This window comes from Zonotrichia albicollis, chromosome Z, assembly GCF_047830755.1.
Source record: "Zonotrichia albicollis isolate bZonAlb1 chromosome Z, bZonAlb1.hap1, whole genome shotgun sequence".
Lineage (NCBI taxonomy): Eukaryota > Metazoa > Chordata > Aves > Passeriformes > Passerellidae > Zonotrichia > Zonotrichia albicollis.
This window is the reverse complement of record NC_133860.1, coordinates 14,745,958-14,769,821: the sequence shown is the minus strand read 5'-3', so window position 1 is coordinate 14,769,821 and position 23,864 is coordinate 14,745,958. Positions and strand designations below refer to the sequence as shown.

The window sequence follows — 23,864 nt, the reverse complement described above, 5'->3', positions numbered from 1 at the left end:
ACAACCCAGAGTCCCGCCGACATTCCCAGGGCAAGGGGGGACCCCAGCCCGGACCCCGAGCCCACCCGGGGAGCGGTGTCGCTGTCCAGGGTGCTGCAGCAGCGCTGCCGGCCCCGGACCAGCTCGGGACACGGGGGTGACACGGAGGGTCGGGGTGCTGGGAGGGCATGGGGGTGACACAGAACCCCTGCAGAGAAGCGGTGGTCTGGCGGGTCCATCCCTGTGTTCGGGCCGCCGGGGATGGAGGAAGGTTCATGAACAACAAGGGGGGTGTGCGTGTGTGTGGGGGCTGTTTGTGAGTGTACCAAGCAGAGCTGGACTGGGATTGATGCAGCCTTAATTGGGGTCTCGTGTCCCTTTGCACTGCTGTGAAGCGCTGGCCGCGGCTCATCGAGCAGCGCAGCCCCAGGGAGCCGGCAGGGCACATGCAGGCCCGCGTCCCCACTCATTACCGGGCCCAGGGAGCGCTTCCGTGCTCCCTGGGGAGCTCGGGGACACAGCTGCTGTCACCTGAGCAACCAGCCCTGATTGATGCCTGCTTCCCCGCGTCCTGCAGGGACTGTAATTGAGCACGAGAGAGAAGGTGGAGGATGAAGGGACAATCCAGCCCAGCCGATGGAGCATTGAATCCAGCTGCAGCGCTGTGCCCGGGGAAAGTGGTTGAACCAGTGTGCCCCTGCAGGCTGCAGGGATGGGGGATGTGGCCAAAGGCCTGCTCTCATTCCCAACAAGCAGGAAGCAGGCTCCATGTGCTGGGCTGTGGGCAATCAGTGCTGCAGATGCAGCTCCCTTCTGTAGCTATGATATTTTCTGAAAAATATCATGATATTTTCTGAAAATATCTGATATTTTCTATGATATTTTCTGAAAAATCCTTTCCTTAGGATTTTTTTTTCTCCTGAGAACCTGAGAAGCCTCAAGAACAAAATGTAAACAATAATTATCTGCTGCTGTGGAATGCAACAGGTGCATCTGTGATTGGTCTCATGTCGTTGTTTCTAATTAATGGTCAATCACAGTCAGCTGGCTCGGCCTCTCTGTCCGAGATATAAGCTTTTGTTATCATTCCATTCTTTTCCTATTCTTAGCTAGCCTTCTGATGAAATACTTTCTTCTATTCATTTAGAATAGTTTTAATATAATATATATCATAAAATAATAAATCAAACCTTCTGAAACATAGAGTCAACATTCTTGTCTCTTCCCTCAACCTGGGACCCCTGCAAACACCGTCGCAAGGTGTTGCAAAGGATGGAACTCTGGATGGAACTCAAAGGCTTGCAAACTGGATGGAACTCTGAAGGGTGGATGAGGACAGTTCCAAAGCCCATCCCAGTGCTGCCTGAGTTCCTCAGCTCAGGGTGCTGGGTGGTCTGGGACCCTCCAGGACAGGCATTTGTGTGTTTGGGGCATTGCCCATCGTGCTGGGCCCAGGCCACGGCAGGGCTGGTTCCCTCTGAGCACAGGCCATGGCTTAGAGAAGCAGAGGCCATGGCTGTGTGCCCAGCCCTGCCCCCTGCAGCCCCCAGACCCTGCTGCAGCCCCCTGCTAATGAAGCCGTTTCTGTTTGTCGCCTTTGTGGAACAAAGCTCAGCTCCTCGCCCTCTGAAGATCCCAGGCATCGATCCCTGGGAAGAAAAGGCAGCGCACATGAAGCCTCAGCCTTCTCCTGCTGCCTGAGCGCTCTGCACAGTTCCTGCAGGGGATCTGGGGGGGCGTGAGGGCTGCTGGGGCACTGGGCCACCCCACAGTTCCCACCTGCATCCTGTACCATGCTCAGTAGGAATGCACCTGTAGGGACAACGATTTTTCAGGGCACAGTGGGTTTACCTTTCAGCAGAGGGCAATGGGAGGGTTCGCCAAAGCCATGCAGCCCACATTATCAGCGATGTTAGCAAAATACCTGCTGTTGGCTGATGGGTTTTATCTAAAGAGTGGCTTGGAACATTGATGTGGTGTTCCATGGCGGCTGGGCTATGGCAGTGCAATACCCAGGCCCATGTTCACCCTGGCACTGCTGAGGAAATTTGTACATGATGGGGCTGAGCCCTGGGATACAGAGGATGACATCAGAATGTGCTTTGAAAATTCACAGAATCAGCAGGGCTGGAAGAGACCCCTTGAGATCACCCCCCTGCCAAGGCAGGGTCATCTGGAGCAGGTGACACAGGAACACATCCATGTGGGTCTTGGATGTCTCCAGAGAGGGAAACTCTATAACCTCCCTAGTCAGCCATTCCAGTGCTCTGTCACCCTCAGGATAATGAAGTCCTTCCTTCTGATGCAGCTTATGGCCATTGCTCCTCATCCTGTCACAGGGCACCACTGGAAAGAGTCTGGCACCATCCCCTCTGATACCAGCCTTTGATATATTTACATGCATTTATGAGATCCCCTCAGTCTTTTCTCCAGACTGAACAGGCCCAGCTCCCACAGTCTCTCCTCAGAGAAGAGATACTCCAGACCCCAAATCATCCTTGTGGACTCTGCTGGATCCTCTCTGGTATCTTATTGTTTTCCCTGTGCTGAGGAGCCCGGAAGGGGACAGGGCACTCTCGATGTGCCCTCACCATGGCTGAGCAGAGGGCAGGATCACCTTCCTTGACCTGCTGGCCACAGTCTTCCCTAGGATACTTCCTGCTCTGCGGTTGGGAAACCCTCTGGACGTTTTCTGTGGCAGATGCTGCTACTATGAATTAGTTTCATCCCTGTCAGAAATCCGTGTAATTGTGAGTGCCAGCCCGGCTGGGGTTGGCTGCACCATTCATTAGTGCTTCTCTTCTTCGCGAGTGTCACCTGTGGCAGTCAATAAGAGAAAGGTGAACGCGGGCAGACAGAGGCCTGGGGGAAAGCCGGCGGCAGCCTCCCGGATTTCAAAGGGCCCGCATCCACATGGATCGCTACATCAATTCCTTTTAATACATCCCAGCGCCTCTTTCCTGGAGGACCACGCAGGAATGAAGCGGCCATCGACTGCCCTCCCAGGCGGCGGGAGGGCTGCACGTCTCCCTCTGCAGTGCAAATCGCCATCGACCGCGCCGCGTCCTCCGAGAGGGCCCCGCTCCGCCAGACGCGGCCTACCCTCCCGCCTCCATGGCAACCGTGGTCCTTAGCAACGCGCCGCCATGGCAACAGCCGGGCGCGCCGGAAGTGAGGCGCGGCTGCTTCCGCCCGGCACGAAGATGGCGGCGGGCGCTGCGGAGCTGCGGCGGCTGCAGTGGCGGCTGGAGGAGCTGGAGCAGCGCGTCGGCCTCGGCAGCGGGGGCTGCGCGCAGCGAAAGGTGCCGGGGGGGAGCTGCGGAGGGCGGCCCGGGGCCGTTTGGGGCGGGCCGGCGGGGCCTGGCGTGCCTGGGGTGCCGCTGCCCGGCGGGGCCTGACAGCGCCGTCCCCTCCCTCTGTGCCTTTGCAGGTGGCGGACGAGCTGGTGAAGGTGCAGGTGGCGCTGAACAATATCGCCGGGAAGAGGGAGAGGATCAAAATCCTTTTTAAGAAAAGTGAGTGGCTCTTGCGGAACGGGAAGGATCGCGGAGGGCGGGAGGGGGGAGCTCCAAAGCGTTTCGCTGCTCTAAACAAAAGTACCATCCGCAATCTGCTTGTTTTGGGCCTTTATCTCAGTTTGTTTGGCACAGAAATAAGTAATTGGGAGGGGGTTTTGTGCTCGCGATCCTCCAGCTCAGCAGTCAGAGATGGGAAAAGGGCAGCTGGAGCCTGCTATTTGCTCAATTTCCATCTGCCGGTGTTAGTGCCAGAATCTGCTCTGGCTGAAGGGCAGTCCTTGAAGGCTCTTGGAGTATGAGCTTCTTGAATGAATTCTTGCACATATGGACTTCTTGGACTTGCTGAAGTAGCTCTGCCCTCTGTGTGTGGTGGGAGCAATAAAGTTCTCACTCAGTGGGCAGAACTGGGGAGCTGCCTCCAGACTGGGGGGTGCTTTATCCTGCAGAGCTGCATGCTGGCCAGGTTTTGCTCTGTGTTGTCGCAGGAGGGGCAGGGAGGATCATTGTGGTCAAACTCTGCAGTGGCTGCTCAGTATCAAAGAATAAATTGCATTTGTGGATGATTTTAAGGATGGGGGACTGTTGGCCGGTTTTGTCCTGAGAGTGGGAGAAAGCAGATTTCACTCACCTTTGATAACTGTTGTCCAGACAAAAAGCAAGATTTCCTGTTGTCCCTAAAGCAGTGTTTCCTGGCTTGAGCCATTTATTAGTTCTTGGTCACAGAGCTCCAAAGTGACATAGAAATTAATTAATTTGGGAGAAAAAAAAAGGTGGCCCAGTGAGCAGTGTTTGCACAGTAATGTGATATGTAGAGGGAGGGGAGGCTGCTCTTGTGAATGCCATAACATGTCCCCTACTTTTTCTCTCCCAACCTGTTCATCCCTCCAGTTGAAGATGTAATAAAATACCTTGACCCCCAGTACATTGACAGGATGGCCGTTCCAGACACTATGAAGCTGCAGTTCATCTTGGCAGGTATGGCATGAAAAAATGAGAGTAAACAGGAGGCTTTTGTAGCACTGCAAAAAAAAAAAAAAAGTGTCCTTTACCTAAGATGGGTCAGGATGGATTTCTTTTCTTCAGTTGTAAAGATGTGGCACTGCATGCTCCAAGGAGGTGTCAGAGAGGGGTTTATATAAGGATGTCTGCCACCCTCAGTGCTCCCTTGTGCACAGCCACACTGTATTTTTATCAGCTCTGATCCATCCCATATTGATCACTCACTGTAGCCCCAAATTAATCAAAGGCTGGTAAGAAAAGCTGGAGCTAGAATGGTTTCCTCACCCCACTTCCAGTATTCTTCAGGCTGGGACCAAGTCAGAAGACATTTGCGTGTATTTTGACATTCCCTAGCCTTGTCCTTTCTTGACCTGAGGAATTTGATCAAGCTGCAATGGTGCAATCTGTGAATGGAATTCCATAGAGTCGTGCAATGTTAAGGGGCTGGAAGGAAGGTTAAGGACCATCCAGTCCCGGCCCACCCTGCCATGGGCAGGGACACCTCCCCAGCTATCCCAGGTTGCTCAGAGCCCCATCCAGCCTGGCCCTGAGCACTGCCAGGTATGGAGCATCCACAGCCTCATGGGCAACCTGTGCCAGTGCCTCACCACACTCACAGTAAAGAATTTCTTCCTAATACCCAGCCTAAATTTCCTCTGTTTCAATTTGTACCCATACTCCTTGTCCTCTCATTAAAACTTGGTGGAGATTCTCCGGCATGAAATTGGTGTGAATCAATACCCAGGGATGAGCAGCACAAAAATGTAAATCAAATCATGAACTAGCTCCTTTCTGTAAAGACAGATCAGCTGGAAAAATTACCACTATTTGTGAAAAGCCAGAGCAATGTTTTGTGTTTACTGATGTTGCTCCTTGTCTCCCCCAACCAGAGGAACAGGCCATTCCTGCCCGTGCAGCCCTTCTGGAGCAAGTGAAGAACCTCCAGCCCATCCTGGACAGCACCAGTATCCAAGGTATGCATGTTCTGCAAGCTGGAGCTGCAGATGCCACCTGCTGAGCTGTGGCCTGTCCTGCTTGCTTTCTTTTGTCTTCAGCCTGGGACTGGAGAAGAGGACAGCTTAGTGGGGTGAGAGTAAACTGAGTGCAAACTTGGTCTGCCCCTTCCTCATGCTGCTCCAGCCTCCCTTGCAGGGACAAGGAGGTGATAGAGCTTGTGGAGCAGCCTAGGGAGAGTGCCATGGCAGAGAGGGTGGAGCCTGGCAGGTCATTCCTTCCTGTGAGCTCTTTCACATCCAGCGCATCTCTGCGCCTGGCAGGTGGTTTGCTCTGATGTAGTTCTTGGTTAGCCCTCGCTGTGGGCATCCCTGAGCTCATAGCGTAGTTAAGTAGGTTTTTTTAGTCGTGTGTGACACTTGTACTCAGTGAGTGGAGTTCTGCCGTGCTGTGCTCATGGAGGAGGACTGGGCTGTACTTTGGGAGCTGTTCCCATGTGCTGTAAAACAACCCAAAGTGATTTCTCCTCTGTGCTTCCAGCGGTTCCTGACCATGCAGCCAAGCTGCAGCGGCTCTCACAGATCCACATACAGCAGCAGGTACCGTCAATATTCCTATCAGTACTGACTAGAAGGGCCTAGGAACCTTTTGCCAGTGGCTGTACTGACACCCCTGTATTTGTATTTGATTGAATTGCTCATTTATGGCATTTTTTGCAATCTGAATTTTAAAACTATGGTCTTAAAGAAGTTTTAAGTACTCCAAGGGGGAAAAGGAGCCAGGATTTCTGTGAATTGAGTCCAAGTTGGAAATTTGCCCACCATAACCCCACTCAAAACAGCTCTCAGTGACACCTAGTAAGTGACAGTGGGTTCAACTATCTTGAATTCCCCCTTTTACAGAGATACTGAAGTGAGGCATTGCTCTCCTCCAGTGTCCTACTCTCTGGAATGTTGTTGACACTGCCACCCTGTCCCTTCACCCTTTCTCTCCCTGTATGGGCACTCTTGGAGCTGGCAGTGAGTAGCCTGGGCAGTTCCTAATGGTCTGTTTCAGCATTTTGCTGTGAGTTTCATTTCTGGAGCAAGCAAAGCCTGGATACTGAGGAGAGGCAGGCAGCAGTGCAAGCGTGGTGGCTTTGCTGTTTCATGGGACCAGTCCAGCTGCAGTGAGCACCCACAGCCAAGGCCTGAGCACTGAGTGCTGGCCTTGGATGAGTTTCCTGCCGTGCTGTCATGGACTGGGAAGGGAGAAATGTCCTTCACCTTATTTTTGCTCATGCACCGTGACTCCCCTCTTCACAGGAGAAGCGTCATGATCTCACTGACAGCGTCAAGACACTCCTTGAGGATTACAACAAAATGGTATCCTTTGAACTTTGGGCTTGGAACACCTGAATTGACCCCTTCCCCTGGCTGATCCTGTTGCATCTCCAGCCTGGGGTTTAACAGCCTTTCTGATGTGGTGACACCTTTGTCCCTGTCTTGGCTGCGTAGGATCCCAGTGCTGAGGCACATCCCAAAGCCACAGTGGGTAGGGAAACTCTGTAGAAAGCCCTTGGATGGCAGTAGTTTGAAAGCCCTTGGATGGCAGTGGTTTGTGGTGTTCACAAGTGCCTCCTGGATTCCTGTGGGTGTATGGTGCTGTGCAGTGGCTCAGCCACTGGGTGGATTGAATCCATGGAGGCTTTCAGCAGCCTGGTGCCCTGTGCTCTCCCAGGGAGTCAGGGGTGTAATGATGCTGTCAGGATGCTTTGACCTGGGTTTCTTCCTCGCAGTTTCCACATTACGTTCCTTAAGTATCATGTCCAGACCCTGCTTCTTTCCAAGCAGTTTGTGCAATGGAATGAAATCCTGACACGTCTGGAAGTGGCCAAGCAGGCAAAACCTGTGGCAGAGTGATGGCAGAGCTGGGAGCACAGCATGCCCAGGGCTCCTGTGGCACAGCTTGCATCCTGCTGGTCCCAGGTCCTTCCCGCTTGGCACGAGCGTGCTGAAGTGACAAGGAAGGATCCTGGGGCACCCAGCTCTGTACAGAGCCTTGCCAGCCCCCAGTCAAAGCCACACTGCTCCTTAATCTGCCATCGTTTGCAAATCTTGCACCTCTCTCAAATGCATGTTGGTTTCAATGTATTTTAAAAACACGATTTCTGTGCTTCCTTGTGGGCTGTAGTAAAGTCCTGAAACACTAACTGCGTTGTCTGTCTCTCCCTGGGTGTGAGGAATGCTCCTGGCACAGACTGGGGATTTTTCCCCAGGCAGTGATCTCTTGGCAGCCTCCAGGAGATGGCCAGTGGTTCCTTTCAGCCTTGGGCCAAGGGTGGGTAAATTCCTTCCAGTCCCACACTCTGTAGACTGCCCCACACTCCTGTTCATGTGAGTTGTCCATGCTCAGGGGAATCTGGTCTTGTGGATCTTTTCCGCCTTGATGTTCTCCCATCTCTGTGCTGACAGAAGGAGTAGCTTTTGCCTTTATCCTGCCTCTGCTTTCCTGAGGCTGCTGCAAGCCAAGGCCTGTGCTGGCTCTTTCCCTTTCCAGTGAGAGGCACAAGAGGAAACAAATATGGAGTTTCCAAGGCCATGCTTTTGCAAGGGTCTCAAACCCTTCCGGTTGGTGAGAAGCTGCCCAGCTGAGTGTGACCTGGGAGTCCTGCAGGAACGGGGCAGAATCCCCACAGGAATCCCTGAAGAGCTTGCCGGTCCCTGAACTCTCCCTGATCAGCACCGTCGCTGTTTTTTAAAAAAACCCACTCCCTGCAGCTGCCTGGGGAGCTCAGGTAAGGGTGGGAGCTGGCACTCGGCCTTCCGTGGGAGCGCACAGGGACTCCGTGTCCATGCCCGGTGCCAGGAGAGCGGGATGCGCCCGTGGGAGCGCACAGGGACGCCATGCCCGGTGCCGGCAGAGCGGGATGTGCCTGCGGGAGCGGGGAAGCCCCGGACCGCCTTGTGGGCGTGGCCGCCGTTCGCTCCGCCCACTACGGGCGCACCCGATCATGTGGCTGATGGGCGTGGCCCCGGTATCGAGCCCCGCCCATCTGCCTCGCGCTTGCGCGCGCCCGGCGCCGGCCGCCATCTTGTGTCGAAGGGGGCGCTGAGGCGGCCGCAGGTGAGCGGGGGTTCCGCACGCCACACCGGGGCATCCCTCACTCCCACCCCGACATTCCCGCATCCCACCGCGGCGGCCTGGCTCCCCCCGGGCCCCCCGGCACCGATGCGGCGGTGGCCGTGTGGGGGTGAGGGCCTCGTGTGCTCCCAGGGTTCGGAGCGGGGTCTCCGCGCTGCCGTGTCCCTGAGGAGGATGGGATGCGGGGTGCAGCGTCTGGGTGCAGCGGGACTCAGGAGCTTGCGGGAAACAAAGTACTGCGACCTTCTGCACCTTGAGCTGTGCCGTGGGGACGTGGAGTGCCCTGCACAGGGTCAAGCAGACTTAGGTCAGGATGGCACCTGCCTTGGCTGAGATGGCAGATGTGAGACTCGGCCTTTCTCTCTTTTACTCGAGGAAAGCTTTTTTATTGCTGCAATCCCTGGCTTGCCATCTCCCTTGTGACACGCAGTGTTTTACCCTCAGCTGGGCTGGCCAGGTCCCCATGAGCCTATATTTGTACACGAGGTCCTGCACGTAAACTCTGCTTGAATTTATCCTGGGCATTTTCTGGTGCAGCTGTGGCCAGCATCCCCAAGTTCTGTTCTTAGTCACCCTTTTTCCCTTGTTTGCTCTGCATTCTCTTGAGATACAGCAGTGTTTTTCATGTCACCCTGCTTAGGCCCACAGCACTAAAGCTGTTAATTTCACAGCCTACTTGCCAAGGCTCAGGCCGCCCTGTGGTAACATTCGTAGTGTAGGTATGTCCTTATGAGGACTGGGCTAATCTTTTGGTTGTGCCTTTCCAGGATTCCCAACCCTGACAGTTCAGAGTGCCCTTCAAAGGAAAGGCTGTAGCTAACTGTGGTGAGAGTTTCTTTACAGCTGGGTGTTCATGGGTCTCTTTTCCTTTTCAGCATTGCAGAATGGAGAACTATAAGAAGACCAAAATTGTGGAGAAACCTTGTCCTCTTCCTTTCACTGACCTGCCCGCTGATATTACTGAAATGAAGGTGAAGGATGGGAGCAAAATCAGGAATCTGATGGGCTATGCCATGAGCAAGATGGAGCAGGACTCGGTGCGGCAGATTCTTTTCACTGGCTCAGGCAAGGCCGTCAGCAAGACCATCACCTGCGTGGAAATCATGAAACGAAGGCTGAAGGAGCTGCACCAGATCACCAAAGTGCTCTTCAGACAGATTGAAGAAATCTGGGAGCCCATTGTGCCTGAGGCAGGCCTCGATGCCTTGACAGTGAAGAGGAACATTCCTGCCATTTGTGTCCTGCTGAGCAAAGATGCCCTGGATCCCCAGGAGCCGGGGTACCAGGCTCCGGGATCTTTCGATGCCTTCTGGACTGAGACACTGAAAGCAGAATCGCAGGGCCAGATGAAGCGGAAGCAGGGCGGAGGCCGGGGAGCTGCCAGCACGGGGAAGCACCCTCGCTCCACAGGGGGAGTGACGGGCGGGCCCTGAGGCGGCGGCCCCGGGTGGTTCAGGGGAGCTGCAGAAACCAGCCCGGGGCTGTGGCTGCACAGCTGCTGCTGAACACGGGGCTCACACAGGTCTGAGGGGAGGGCAGGAGGAGCGGACTGATGCAACTGGGTGTGATCCTGGCTGTCTGAAAATGGGTTTTGACAAGTTCCCTTGCCAGAGGCTGCCGGGCTGTATTCCTTAGGGGATCGCGGAAGATGGGAATTGCCTCTTCTTGTGCAAGAATTGTTGGTGTGCTGTCAGCGAGCCCCAGCGAAGGGCTGCACGCCCAGTGAGGTTTCAGGTGCCTGGGCGTGCAGCAGCCTGGGCAGTGGGACAGACACCTGTCTGTGTGCCAGGTGCAGGTTGCTCTGACCAGTACAAAGGGGAGACAGGACCTGATGTGGAATCCCTGGGAAGCTGCCAGCGCCGCCCTGGCTCATGAACATACAGACAGCAGGGCACAGGGCTGAGCCAGCCATTTCTGTGCCTGAAGAGTCCTGCTGAGCCTGTCGGGGGGGTGGAATGTAGGACTGCCAGGATGCAGCTCTGTGTGGCGTCATGTGCAGGTAGCTCCTTGGCTCAGCAGAGCTGGTGGTTGTGCATCTCTCTCCAAACAGGCAGCAGTCGACTCGTGTTGTAACCAGCCTGAAATCCTGTGGCTCTGCAGCTGTCCTGGGGTGGTGGTAATGGGAAGCTCCAAAGGATCCTGTTTGTTCCCCTTTCTGCTCCTTCATAATGCACAAAGATGGTTTTAAAATAAAGATGTTACTTCATGTAACTTGGAAATTTGTCATGTCTCACTCATCCCACTGGAGGTCACCCTGTAGGCATTGGTGGTGGGGTTGTGGCTGCTGTCTGAAGCTCTGCTCTTCAGCCCTGCTGCTGCACTGTTTGTTCTTTGCGTGACTGTAAATGGACCCTGATCCAAGGGGAGGTTATTATCCAAATACTAACCTCTTTTCACATCCAAAATAGATCAAGGTTCTGTTTCTTTTCTGTGAAGTTTTTTGCTACTTTTTTTCCATCCTTTAATAAACTGGCTGGAACTGCAGCCTCAAAAAGACTCGTGCTAAACTCTGCTGAGTGAGGCAAAGGATGGATCATCTCTTGTGCAGTAGTTTCCCTCGTGGAGCAGGTCTGGTCAGTAATTCTGGGCTGGAGAGAAGGGCTGTTCCTGTGACGGGCTGGGCTCTCACCTTGAGAGCTCACACGTGTCCTGAGCACTCCCTGTCCTGCGCTCTTCCCTTGTCGGTGTTGGTGCTGTGAGCTCCAGCTGGACCCAGCGCTCTGCACTGTCAGTTAAAGAGTAACAGCACAAATGTTGAGAGATTTTACCCAAGTGAGAGGTGCAGTGTGTTGCCCATGCAACCAGACAGGACTCGAGCAGCCTGCCTGGCGCACAGACACCTGCCTCGCATCCAAACGAGCACCAGGAGCCAGGACTGTGCCAGGCTTGCAACCTCCTGCCCCTCTGGAGGGCTCGCTGCTTCCTGCCCCACTGCCTGGAGGGAGTCAGGGAAACGCTTGGACCTGTCTGCTGTGCTGGCAGATGTGAGTCCCGCGGATGGGGCAGAGTTAATCTGTTTTATCTTAGTGCCGTTCCCAGCTGCTGCTCCCTCACATCTAAGGAGGAGACCGCTTTTCTCGACTAATTAGCAGATTAGCCATAAATGCCAAGGAAGATGCTCGAGTGTCTGATCAGATGGCTTCTGACATTTCGGCTGGCAATGTGTCTATGTTTACTCAAAACACCCTCTTAGTAGAGAGCCGAGAGCCAGATCCTCAGGCAGCCTGTGTAACCCTCCTTCATGGCCGTGGGCACGTTTAAAGCCACCTCATCAAAGCTGCGAAGTGATTGTTATTTTTGTTTCACTAGAAGTTATCTTCAGCTGACTTGGTGGCTCTCCCTTCAGGACTGAGCTTTACCCAACCATCAAACCCTTACTGGATTTGGGTCAGCACAGAGATGTCCCAGCTCCCTTACAGCTCTGCCCTTCACCCACCCTTTATCCGGCTGCCTCTTCTCCCACGGAGCCGCACCATGTGACACCGTGCCTGCTGCCACAGACCCCGGTGTCACTGCTGTGCATCTGTGTCACCAGGCATATGTGGCGCTTGGATGTGGTTTTTCAGAGCATTTGCAGGTGCTGATCCCTGCGGGTCTCCAGGAAGCTCGCCGAGGGCCCCTCCAGCCTCTCCTCCTGTGTATCAGCCATCTCCTTTGGGTGCCACACCTGTGCCCTTCAGGAGGGGTGCCCCTCTTTGGGGTGAAGCCCCACACGAGGGCTTCTCTGGCTCCAATGCCCGTGTGGAAGCTGGCAGCTGTGCATGGGGTCAGGCTGCCCTGTACCTCAGTTTCCCCACCGACAGGACAGGGGGAAGCCGGCTAGGCCAGTCATCTTGCTTATATTCCAGATACTGATTTTCCCTTAATGTCCTGTTCCCTCCTCTCCCTGGGCTATCATGGGGCCCAAGCCCATCCCTGCCTGCCTGTAGCCCTTGTGACCTGGGAAGGAGCCCAGCCCTGCCCTGCCCTGGCAAGTCCATCCTCAGCTTCCCGAAGCCCCGATGTGTGTGGGACCAGGTGCACGTGTGTGTGTGTGTGTGTGTGTGTGTGTGTGTGTGTGTGTGTGTGTGTCTCTGTTTGTGTGCCTTCTGTTTGTGTGTGTCTGTGTGTCTGTGTGTCTGTGTCTGTGTGTGTGTGCAGGGGCAGGCAGCAGCACGGAGAGCCAGCCGGTGGCCCCGGGCACGAAGGACAGGGCAGGCAGGCAGCACATGAGGGCAGTGCAGCGGGACGCGGGCAGGGCTGCACCAGCAGCGGCGGGAGGGCAGCACCGGGGCCAGTCCGGGCAGCACCGGTGGCACTAGCGGGGACAGTACCGGGGCCACGACCAGGGGCAGTTGTGCTCGCAGTACCAGGGCACTACTGGGGCAGTAGTGTTGGCAGTACCGCAGTACCGGGGCAGTACCGCCGGCAGTACCAGGGCAGTAGTGGGGGCAGGACCGGACAGTACCTCTGGCAGTACCGGGGCTGTACCGCTGTCAGTGCCAGGGCAGTAGCGGGGGAAGTACCGGGGCAGTACCAGGGCAGTATCGTTGGCAGTACCGGGGCAGTACTGGGTTGTACCTCTGGCAGTACCGGGGCTGTACCGCTGTCAGTACCAGGGCAGTAGCGGGGGAAGTACCGGGGCAGTACCAGGGCAGTACCGTTGGCAGTACCGGGGCAGTACCGGGTTGTACAGCTGGCAGTAGCGGGGCAATACCGGGACGGGTCCCGGGCCGGGCCGGCAGAGCGCGCGCTAGCCGGCGTTCTCCCCCCGCCGCTCACGTGGGAGCCGGGCGAGGGGGCGTGTCCCGAGGGAGGCGTTCGGCCAATGATGGGCGGTGGGCGGAGGGGCTGACCAATGGCGGGGCAGGGGCGGGGAGGCAGCAGGGCCCGCCCACCGGTGCCGGCGGGAGGGCGCGGGCGGCGCGCGGGGCTGCGGCACCCACGGGCGGCCGCGGCGGGACCGCGCCGGCTCCGAGCGCTGCCGGGGCCGTGCCGGGGCCGCTCCGCGCCGGCACCCCGCGCCCCAGCCCGCTCCCAGCGGGACCCCCGCCCCGGCAGCGCCGCCCGCCCTCCCGCCTGCACCGGGGTCCGACCCCGGGGGAGAAGCGGAGGCAGGTGGGTAACGCCGGGGCTCCGCGGCGGGAGGGCGGAGTTGGTGGGACCTGTTGCTGTCCGGTTCCGGGGGCTCCGTGGTTGTCCCGCTCCGCGGCGGGCGGGGGTCAGAGGCCCCAGGGTTCAGAGGCGCAGCCGGGGCTCTGCCCGACCCCGGTAAAGAGCACAACGGGGCTGCCCTGGCCCCCCACCTGCTGCCACCCGGCCCGTTCTGGATGCGGGACCTGGCAGCGGCGTCCCGCCGGCAGGAAAAGGAGTTGGAGGATGGAGAGGGGATCGGAGCGGGGCCAGGGCTGTCCGGAGTCACCCGGGAGTGCACGGGAAGGAGCGTCTGGGCCGGGATGAGGCGAAGGGTCTCCCACTGGGGACACCTCCAGCTTGGTGGCCCGTGCGGGGGATAAGGGGCAGAGCCAGGGCTGGAAATGTCCCCCAAAGAGCATCAGACCTGGGAGCCGCTGCAGGTCTCGAACTCCAGCGGAGCCCCGAGGGGGCCCTGGGGCAGCTGTCCCCTGGCACCGCCAGAGCCCGAGGGGGTCACAGAGCCTACCCCTTCATGCCACGGTGACTGCGACTTTCTCTCTTCCAGGTGCTGGAGGCAGAACAGTGATCCCTGTGTCCTCACTGCCCTGCCGGAGGAGGAGAAGCCGAGAGAAAGCTTCCCTGTGGTGTGGCGCAGCCCGGGACACAGGTGTGAGTGCCCGAAGTGACGGGGTGACACTGTCCATCCCCGTCCCACCGCCAGCACCACGGCCGTCCCCTTTGTCCCCTGCCAGTGCCAGCAGTGGAGGCTGCACGCTCCATCACTGCCCTGGCATCCCGAGCGTGAGACCGGGCTGTGGGCGCTGCTGATCCCTGCGGGACGGCGGCCATGGCGCCTGCTCTCTCCACCGGAGCCATCGTGGCAATTTCTTTTAACTGTGTCATTGCGCTGCTCATCCTCATCCTCTTCCTCATCCTCTGCAAAGCCTGCAGGACCCCCTCATGTCCCAAGAAGACCCCGGCTTCTGATGTGGATGAGTCAAGGAATGAAGAGAAGTACCTGCTGCAGCCCTGATCTGCCTGGGGTATCCGGCTGTGCAGAAGGAGCTGTGCCACACTGGATGCCTGTGCTGGGACTTGAGTGCTGGACCAGGCACGATGAAAGCTGAGGGGACACCCAGCTGCTTGCAGGGGCTGTGACAAAGCCACAGTCCTTTGCCTTTGTGGTTTTGGTGTGTGAAGTTCCTGCGAGTGCCCACAGTGGTGATGGGGATAGAGAGACAACTGATGGGGATATGCTACAGGGACAGCCATGCCTGTCCCAGCAGCCAGTGAGCACAGCAGGAGCTCTGCCTTCAAGTGCACCCCTCGTTTGGGAAGAGTTTGCGGGCCCTTCTCTGGTGCTCATGGCCTGGGACAGTGGCAGCAAAGTCACAGGCCTGAGCAAAGTGGGCTGGGGGCCTGGAGAGGGGAGGCAGCAGGGCTGGCACAAGTGCAGGCTGGCAGGGTGTGCCCAGGGAAACCTGAGCAGCCCCAGCCCTGCTGGCAGAGCAGGGTGTCACCAGCCCAGACGCTTGGGGGTGGCCCTGAGTGCCGTGTGCCCTCAGCCTCAGGTGGGCATTTGGCAGATGTGTGCCCGAGCAGCGGGTTTAATGAGGCACAAGAGGGCCTGCATGGTCTGCCTGATCATCCCTGGCCTGTCTGTCAGTCCCCTCCAGCATCAGCACCAACGCTGCTAGGCAAACCACCCTCCTCCTCCTCGCTGGGTGCGTGTCCCTGCCCTCCCCCTGCCTGCTCCCAGCCGAGGTCAGCCGTGGCACTCACCCTGCCCGTGGGTGCCCCTGCAGGCATCCCTGATCCCGCTGAGAGCAGCCTGGTGTGTCTTTTTCCTGGCGAGATGAGGGTGCCTGGACAAATAGCTCTGAAGGTTCTTTGACCCTGCCTGTTCCCTGGGGATCACAGTGGCTCTGTAGGGAGGGATGCTGTCATCTGGCTTGTATGCAAGCCTGACAGCTGCATCCCCCTGCCCTGCCAGTGGGTGCTGTGGGTTTTGGAGGGCTCTGCCTTGCCTTTCCTAGAGCCGAGCAATAGCCACAGTCACCACTGGCATGGCCACTGCAATAAGGGGACAGAAGGGTGGGGTGGGAGGGATGCCAGCCTGGGGTCCTGCAGAGGCTTGGCCAGGCCTGGCAGGGCCTGCGGCTCCTCCCCGTGTCAGGTGTAGCAAACACATCCCTTTGCAGCCTTGTTTTTACTAGACTAATAAACAGATTGTAGGACCCACCTTGTGTGTCTGAGCTCTACCCAGTGCCTGGAAAATTTGTGGGGAGGTGGAACGTCCAGCCATCCTGGAGGGCTGAGGAGTGACTGTCCCGGGGCTGGGGACTGATGTGTCCAGAGGACTGCGGGTGGTTTGCTCAGGGATGGTGATAAGGAAGGGCTGATGTCCACATCTGTCTGTGGCTTTTAAATGCTGGGTGAAGCCTGACTGGGTATTTCCTGCCTGGGGCATGTGAGAGTCAGCAGAGAGCATTCCCCAACATTTGTGCCAGAGGCACGCAGAGTTCCCAAGCTGTGGCCTCACTTTCCAAGGATGCTTGTGGGAGACAGGCCAGCTGAGCATATGGAGGACACCTGCCACCACACCTGTCTGGTGGCTTTGCTCCCCAGGCCTGGGAGCTGTGCACAGAGATCTGGTGGTGACAGCCACCGCTCATCAGCATGCTGTGAGGCACTGCTGCTCCTGCTGCCACCGCAGCCACACAGCAGCTGATCCTCTGCTGCACACAGAGTGGTGGCAGGCTCTGCAAACCCACTGGCACCAGCTGGGCAGAGGCACCCCAGCCCCACGCTGAGGCCCCAGGGGAGAGGGGAGCTGTGAGCCTGGGGACGGGCAGCTGCTGCCATGTGCTGTCTGGAGGCATGGAATGTCTCTCACACAGTCCTGGGGCACCAGGCCCGGTTTCCAGGCACCCTCTGGCTTAGGTTGCCACCCCCCACCCCAAAATCCAGGAGTGCCATTCCATTTGACTTGCACAAATGCCTGGGGGGTGTTTACAGCTCAGAGCTCAGTCTCTCTGGCCAGCACTCACACAGTGGGACTGGCTGCCATGAAGCTGCAGCCCTAAAGTTTTCCTAGGCCCCCACTCCTGCCCTCCATAGGGCTCTCAGCTGGTGCAAGCCCAGTCAAGGCTTGGGAAAGCCAAGGGCCTTGTGGCTCTGGAGGGCCAAGCATGGTGAGATTTGCCTAAGCCAGACATGACTGCACACCACAGCTCTCCCAGCACCTCGGTTTATTTGTCTGGGCATAGAGGAAAAGTGTTCCTGCTGTGCAAAAAGTGGGCAGCAGGGGCCCGTGGCTTGCATGCCAAGCAGCCACCGATCAAAGCCCAGCTTGTTTGGTCGGAGGCTGCCCACAGAGTCATCATTCCCCCCTCTCACTGCTCTTCTTTCTTCCCTGGCTGTCTCACCAGGCTAAGCAGCTTCTCCATTTTTGCTATTTCCTCCTCGGGACCTTTCTTCACCTCCTGGCCTTTCTTCTCCTGCAAAGAGACCAAGCAGGATAGAACTGTAAGCAGGGAGGAAAGCAGGGCTGAGGAGGGGTGTCCAACACAGGGAGGGCTGCTGGCGTGCTGTGTCTGAGCTCTCACCCCTCACTGGAGGCTGATCCACAGGGGGATGCACCTGCTTATCCTCATTTTTCAAGCCCAAGGTGCCATGAGATGTGTGAAAGCTCCTATGAGCTGGGAAAGGACACTAATGAAGTGTTTGGACGGGAATGATAGTGGATCTATTGATCCACAATGACTCAAAGCCTTTTCTACCTCTCTCTTCCTAGACCTTCTTAGCCCCATGGCACTTCCCACATTCCCCCAGCACCTGTCCCAAGCATCCCACGGGCTCCCTGCCTGAGTGCTACAGCAAACTACCAGCATCTTGAGAAAAATCACATAGCACAAGGGAAAGAACCCGCCCAGTTCAGCCCTTGCTTATTTGGGTGCAGCAGGGGCTTTCCAGGCCTGGCAGAGGATGATGTCCCTGCTGAAGGCACAAATTCCACTCAGTGCTTTGGGCATGATGTTTCTGCTGTGCTGTGGGCTGCAGCATTGCTCTCAACAGAGTTCTGGCACTTTGGGAAAGTGATTAACCGGGCTTAGGCTCTCCAGGTTCTCATCACATAAGACACAGCTGCAGCAGAGGAATTTTCCAAGCTACACTGAGCCCACCAAGCCCTCCTGCAGCTGAGTGTCTATGCCATGGAATTTCTCCAAAACAGCATCTCCACAGTCACCACTTCCATCATGCAGTGCTGCCTTTCAGTCCCAGGCTTCCCCTTTGCCACCCTGCTGCATCTCGCCTTGCCTTTGGATTTGATGGGATGCCCCTGCTTTGGGGCTGGGGAGCTCCTCTGTGTGCAGCACGGCTCTGGGCACCCCAGGAAGCAGCTGCCTAGCGCAGGTGAGCAGGAGGGCTGGCACAGCCTGGCAGGTGGGCTCAGGAGAGGTGGCAATGGGCCTCCAGCACCGCAGCAGAGCAAAGGGAAGGGAACATCCCTGGCCACGCTTGGAGGCAGCCTGCAGGAAGTTGCTGTACTGGCTCTTGGCATCCCCAAAGCACAGCTGCTGCTCTCCGTGCTCTCAAAAGGCCAGAGAGGCAGCACTCAGCACCGAGGAAGGAGATTGCCAGCTTTCCTCTCTCCCCACTTAGAGCAGATCGATTCTCCAGCCCCACTAATGGCCACGGGCGCAGCAATTACTAACACACACCCTCCCTTCAGTGCACAGCACCGGGAAAGTTCTTATCCCGCATGAATCTCACTGCCTGTCTCCAGCAAACGCGGGCACTGTTGAGTGATGACAACAGGGAAAGCCCCGGGGAATCCCTCCCTGTGTCCTCCCTCCTCCCAGCCCAGCACAACCTCGGTGGGGCAGAGGTTTCCTAAGCTGCCAGAGGACACTGCTGAGATGAAGGCAGTCCTGGGGGGAGGATGGGGACAGGGATATTTGGAAACCCCTCTGCCCCCAAGAAGAGAGCCCCACTGCTGTTCTGAGCACTGGGATGAGCCCATGCTCTTTAATTTACTGTCCATAGTCTCCATGGTGGGACAGTGCTGGTTTGTGTTAATGCCAGCAGGTGAGCAGCGCCCTTTGTAGCTCTGGTCTGGGCCACAGCGATGTTTGTAATGTCTGGGCCAGTGATGTTTGTAATAATGGCCCACACCACAGCAGAGCATCTCTCTGAGTGAGAGCCTTGGCATAAACACAGCTGCTCGAGGTATTTCAGGACCTAGCTATTTCTGCAGAAAAGCTATTTTTCTGTCTGACAGCATTCAAACTCCTCCCTTTGGCACTCTGTGTCACATACATCACCACACAAAGGTCCTCGGGACAGGCAAAAGAGACACCTTCTTTGCTCAAATGGGAAGAGAAGATGCTGAAGCCACCTGTCACCAATCCATCTCCATCCCAAGCCCTTTGACCTCTCTACTGGCAGGGTCAGGAACACACCCTGCCTGATGTCATGCGGGCCCATGGGAATTGTGTCTAAGCCTCTAAGCCTTGCTGAATTCACCAGCCTCAGGCAAGGCTCAGCTCCTGGTCACCAAACTGTCCCTAAAACTTTGACTTTCACACTGGCTCAGCTCCTTTGGTGCTTGTGAGCACGCTGTAACAAAGTCACACGCAGGCCTGTAATGAGCCGTAACTGAACCAGAGCCCTAATTTAACGCCACATAACCAAGCAAGCAAGATGACACAGGGAATGGAAATTACAATGTCCTTTTAGGGGCACTGGCATGGAAAGTTTCCCTTTATTCTGTCATCTGCTTCTCCCAGGGCACTTGTGCTTGTGAGCTGGCTAGGCCGCTGATGGCACCAGCACAGCACGGAGGGATCTGCTTGGATGCATGTGGCAGCTTCCTGCAAATCCAGGGACTCGGGTTGCATCAGACCTCTGAGATGCAGTCCTTCTTGGAGCAGAGCTATGTGATGTCCCAGGGCACACACGAGATGGGGAAGTGTCACTTCCACACACGGCTGCCAAAAGGTTCTGCCTCCAGTAGCTGCCACAGCCAGGTGTGGAGAGGGCACTTGTGGGGCGCTCTGCCACCATGTGTACAGCTGAACCTGCCCTCCACCTACATCCCTGCTTACACCACATCCATAGGGCTCATCAGGAGCTGGGAGTGAGCCAGGGCAGATCAATCTTCCCCTTGAAGCTCCTGGATGCAGAGCTGAGGTTACATGGGAGGTCTGTCCCTGAGCAGCTCATGGAAGGGTACTGGAGCTGCTCAGAGCAGCATTTGCATTGTCTTTACTGTTAGCTGCTTCCAGCTGGAGAGCAAAGTGTTCCTGTTGAATGTGATGAGGGACATGGCAGGAAAGCTCAGGGCAAGGCCAGGAAAGGTGCAGTGTGGGGATGGACTCTGCCCTGATTACAGAATGTGACCTCAGGGAGGAGAGATGGGGAAGAGACCCCCTGTTTGTGTCCATGCTGCTGTATTTGTTGCCAGGTTTCTCACAGCCCTTGTACTCCTTGTACCTCACATCTGAGGTCTTCCCTGGCTTGTCAAACAGGGGAACTGAGGCACAGAGCTCAGGCTTACAGGCAGTGTGGAGGACCCTTGATGGTCCTCTCAGCCCCAGGGTGAGCTGGCACTGGAAGTGAACCAGGACGTTACAGATGACTGAGGGAAGCCTCAGAGGGAAGGGTGGAGTGAGAACTAGGACAAAGATGAGGATGAGGCCTGGCTGCCTGAAGATCCCTTGACCCTTGGAGCCTCAGCCCCACTCATCCCCACACTGGCACATGCTGAACTCTGCATTCAGGTTAAGGAACTCATTTAAACTGGAGTCTTGGCTAATGCCTTCATTCCCTAGTTGAACAGTATGCCACCGAGTTAATAAAACTCCCATAAAAGCTGTGATGCTGGCACTTCTTAGCTTCCATGTCTTTTTCCCATTGGTTGAATAATCATGAAACATCTGCTCCGAAGTCTTGATTAAACAAGGCCAAACATGTTTATATTTTAAAGTAGCAAGGAAGTCAACCACACTGACATGAGCATAGTCAGGAAAGTCCCACCACTTCCTTGGGAGCAGAGGTGACCCTTTACCCTGCTGAGCTTGGCCAAGGGGCACAGGCCTGTCTCTGCCCTGCTGCTGTCATGACACTGATGTCATTCCTTACACCATGGAATTTCTGGATACAGTCATGCTGGAACAGGACCTAGACATTTTATAAAGCAGCCCAGACATTTTCTAAATCAGCCCAGACCTAAGAACTGGCCTCCTGCGCACAAGGGTTTAAGCTTTTACAGAGTTGCTTTGAAGGGGGTGAGAAGCCTCAAGAAGACATTTAAAATTGCTTATTCTTATTATCCTCAGTGGGAAGGGGCACACAGCCTGCCAGCTGTTCAGAGGAGTATTTCTTTGAGAGAAGATCTTTTCTTGTTCCTTCTGCTCAGGTTAAGGTGACAGTTCCAGGGTAAGGGCTCCTCCACTACCAAAACACACTAGTGACTGGCCTGGTGAACTCAACAAATGAAAGCAAAGGTGAAGCTTCCCTGCAGCATTTCTGTCAGGAAGGCCAGGGAAAGCCAAACTCCTTCACGAACACAAGAAAAATTTTCCTCATCATCTCCCTGGGCTTCTAACCAAACATTAATGGGATCAACAGGAATATGATAAGAGCTGCAGCCCTGAAGCCTCCCAGATCTACCTCATCATGGTCCTATTGCAACCCAGTGCTGCAAATGAAGCTGGATTTGTGCTGAGCTGGGGATGATGTCTGTGCCAGGACTTCTGGGCTCTCCAGAAGTCCATTTGCATGAACAGCAACATGCTTTTCCACCACAGAAAGCCTTGAGGTACACCCACAGCCTGATCTGACAGCATCGGTCCTGGCCCATGGAAGGATTAGCTGACAGACTGGAGATAAGGATTTAGGCTTATTCCACTACTGTTTGGAAATAAATGACACAGTAAACAGCTTTTTGCAGGGAATGAAGCCAGCAGAAAAGCCCAGGGGATGGCTGGGTCATTCAGGTGACAGCAGCCACACAGGATTACGGGCCTCAAGGACGCTCTTACCTCCAGCTTCAGGTACAACCTGTGCAGCTCAGGGCAAGCACCCTCACCTTGCTCAAACTCACATCCTGACTCAGAGACTTTCCCTGGAATCTGCACTGGCCCATGCCAAAGCACAGCAGGGCACACAGGTCTCAGGGCCCCAGCTGCCTGCCTTTGCTTGTTGGAAGTCACCATTTAGATTGATCACAGTGCTGGGACCAGCCTGCGGCTCAGCAGCACACATCTGCCAGGAAAGGCATGGGAGCAGAGGTCAGGACATCCAGCAGGCAGGAAGTGCAAAACTGGATCAGACCTGGAAGCGGATGGGATTGTCACTGGAAATAAACCAGAAGGAATTGGGCAGAGCACGTGGGCAGGGGTCAGTTGTCCCCAGACAGTGTGTAGCTGCCCAGAGCGCACCACAGAGCTGGCCTGTCCACAAACATCCATGGGAGAGGGGAGGGAAAGCCTGATGGAATGGACGGGCTCTGCAGCAGAAGCAGCAGGCAGCTAAGAGCCTGGTCAGATCCATGGCCATCAGGGAGCACAGCCTGTGCATGGTCACTGCCGTGTGCCTGCCCTGCCAGGGCCTGGCTGGGACTCCCCCTCCTTGCTCACCCCCCTGCAGTGTACTCTTGCCAAGCAGAAGTTGTGCACACAGCAGGAGCTGTTCCCTGAAGAACGTTCCCTATTCTTGCTAACTCCAGAGCCTCGAGCAATGTCTCTTACAGACCACTAATTTAGGCACCTAAATTTAGCCATAAAAAGACCACATTTAGCATGAAAACTTCAGCAAACAAGGCCAAGCTGAGTGCAGATTTGTCTCATGGCAGTCCCCACAGCTCCTCTGAACTGGGCATTACAATGATTTGTTACCTCCTTCCGAATTTATCCCTGTACCAGCTGCAGAAACCCACCAAAACCATTTAAAACTCTTGGTCTTCTGTCTTTTCCATTGTCTGACACAAGTTCAGAAGAGGGGTGTTGTCATGACCCACAGGTCATTAATCACCAAATAAATAGCTTTAAAGAGAAAGATAAGTTTTAAAGTCATCTTAATACATTATGGGTCTGAAATGAGCTAATACCATAAACTCTACTCTGCACAGATGCTGTGACTAGGAAACATCAGCAACAGGGTCCCAGGAGGTCACACTGTGTTTTGTCAGCCTTGAGGACAATTTAGCTAAACTCTAACTGTGAGCTCTGGGTGTGTGAGATGAACAACAGCTTTCTTTTGGGTGTCATCAGCCTTAGTCACTGAGATGAGCCAACATCTATACACTCTACTCAAACAGAGCAGCCTGGTGAGAAAAAAAAAACTCTTCACAAGGTACAGGGAAAAGATTTTCAGTCGTATCACTTAAGTGACTTGTACTAAGCACTGAGAAAAACCATTGTGTGCTCATCGTGCAAGGCAATTATCCTGTCCTGGCACACTGAGACCTCCTGAAGGAGTCAGAGTGGAATAAAACCCCTAAAAGCTTTTTCCTCAAGCCCAGGGAGTCCTGGTGGTGCAAACCATCACTGGGATAAGGACAGAGGGTATGGGATGCCCTTTCCTTCACCTCACTGTGGGGACAGGCAGCACATCACCCACTCAAACCCTGCATCCAGCCCTACTGGATTCAGATTTTCTGAAGTGCCATTTGGCTCATCAGGATGGGATAAATTATTTCAAGTAGCTTTTAACATTTTGGGAAGCCCCAATAGCCAAAGCCTGTCCACATGCCAGGTGCTATAAAGGCCTGGGATGCAAAGGCTGGTGGAGGAATTAGTGCCCAGTGTTTAGCTGTGGGATCTCTCAGACCCAAGCAGTGGGGAGGAAGGAAATGAGATTTTAATTGAGATGATCCATAAAACCCACTAGACAGGCAATACCTAGTGTTCTAGCTTGACTTCAAATATTGCTGGAATTCCAGTGACACCAAACCTCAGGGTAACCTAGACAATCCAAAAGCTGAGCAGGTTTCCCTAACTCTGCACCTGCCATGAGGGGCCACATCTGCAGCACCTCTTCACCTGGGTTGGCAAACCTGACGTGAAAGGCTCGGGCACACACAGCACCCACAGGCACGTACAGCAAACCCATCCAGAGGGATAAAATCAAGGATATGCCCTGCAGAGTGCAGTGACCTCAGCATTCTTG

At 55.7% G+C, this 23,864-nt stretch overlaps 4 protein-coding genes across 7 annotated transcripts in view; 3 read left to right on the top strand and 1 right to left on the bottom strand.

Annotated features, from left to right (window-relative positions):
• Positions 1-3,122: 3,122 nt before the first annotated feature.
• On the top strand, positions 3,123-7,641 carry DCTN3 (dynactin subunit 3). The gene is made up of 7 exons (XM_005491717.4): positions 3,123-3,281; positions 3,410-3,494; positions 4,386-4,472; positions 5,387-5,470; positions 5,991-6,049; positions 6,755-6,814; positions 7,262-7,641. Exons 1-7 carry the CDS (start codon positions 3,126-3,128, stop codon positions 7,349-7,351), a joined length of 621 nt encoding a protein of 206 aa, XP_005491774.2. The 5' UTR covers positions 3,123-3,125; the 3' UTR covers positions 7,352-7,641.
• A 413-nt stretch (positions 7,642-8,054) lies between these two features.
• On the top strand, positions 8,055-10,805 carry RPP25L (ribonuclease P/MRP subunit p25 like). 3 transcript variants are annotated; one of them, XM_026796273.2, is made up of 2 exons: positions 8,055-8,226; positions 9,449-10,805. In XM_026796273.2, the coding sequence occupies exon 2, from the start codon at positions 9,458-9,460 to the stop codon at positions 10,004-10,006; it is 549 nt and encodes a 182-aa protein (XP_026652074.2). In that variant the 5' UTR covers positions 8,055-8,226; positions 9,449-9,457; the 3' UTR covers positions 10,007-10,805. The 3 variants fall into 3 exon arrangements, with proteins under 3 accessions (XP_026652074.2, XP_005491773.2, XP_014125832.2); XM_005491716.3 differs by lacking the exon at positions 8,055-8,226 and adding an exon at positions 8,417-8,555 and having other exon boundaries at positions 9,449-10,803; XM_014270357.3 differs by lacking the exon at positions 8,055-8,226 and adding an exon at positions 8,598-8,880.
• Positions 10,806-13,435: 2,630 nt separating this feature from the next.
• Positions 13,436-15,929, top strand: ENHO (energy homeostasis associated). The gene is made up of 2 exons (XM_014270399.3): positions 13,436-13,670; positions 14,254-15,929. The coding sequence occupies exon 2, from the start codon at positions 14,536-14,538 to the stop codon at positions 14,719-14,721; it is 186 nt and encodes a 61-aa protein (XP_014125874.1). The 5' UTR covers positions 13,436-13,670; positions 14,254-14,535; the 3' UTR covers positions 14,722-15,929.
• A 983-nt stretch (positions 15,930-16,912) lies between these two features.
• Positions 16,913-23,864, bottom strand: part of DNAI1 (dynein axonemal intermediate chain 1) — a 137,145-nt gene continuing 130,193 nt past the window's right edge. For both annotated transcript variants that reach the window (XM_014270358.3, XM_074533441.1), the window contains one exon: positions 16,913-17,188. In XM_014270358.3, the coding sequence (XP_014125833.1) occupies positions 17,084-17,188 (105 nt within the window). In that variant the 3' untranslated portion in view covers positions 16,913-17,083. The remainder of the gene's footprint in view (positions 17,189-23,864) is intronic.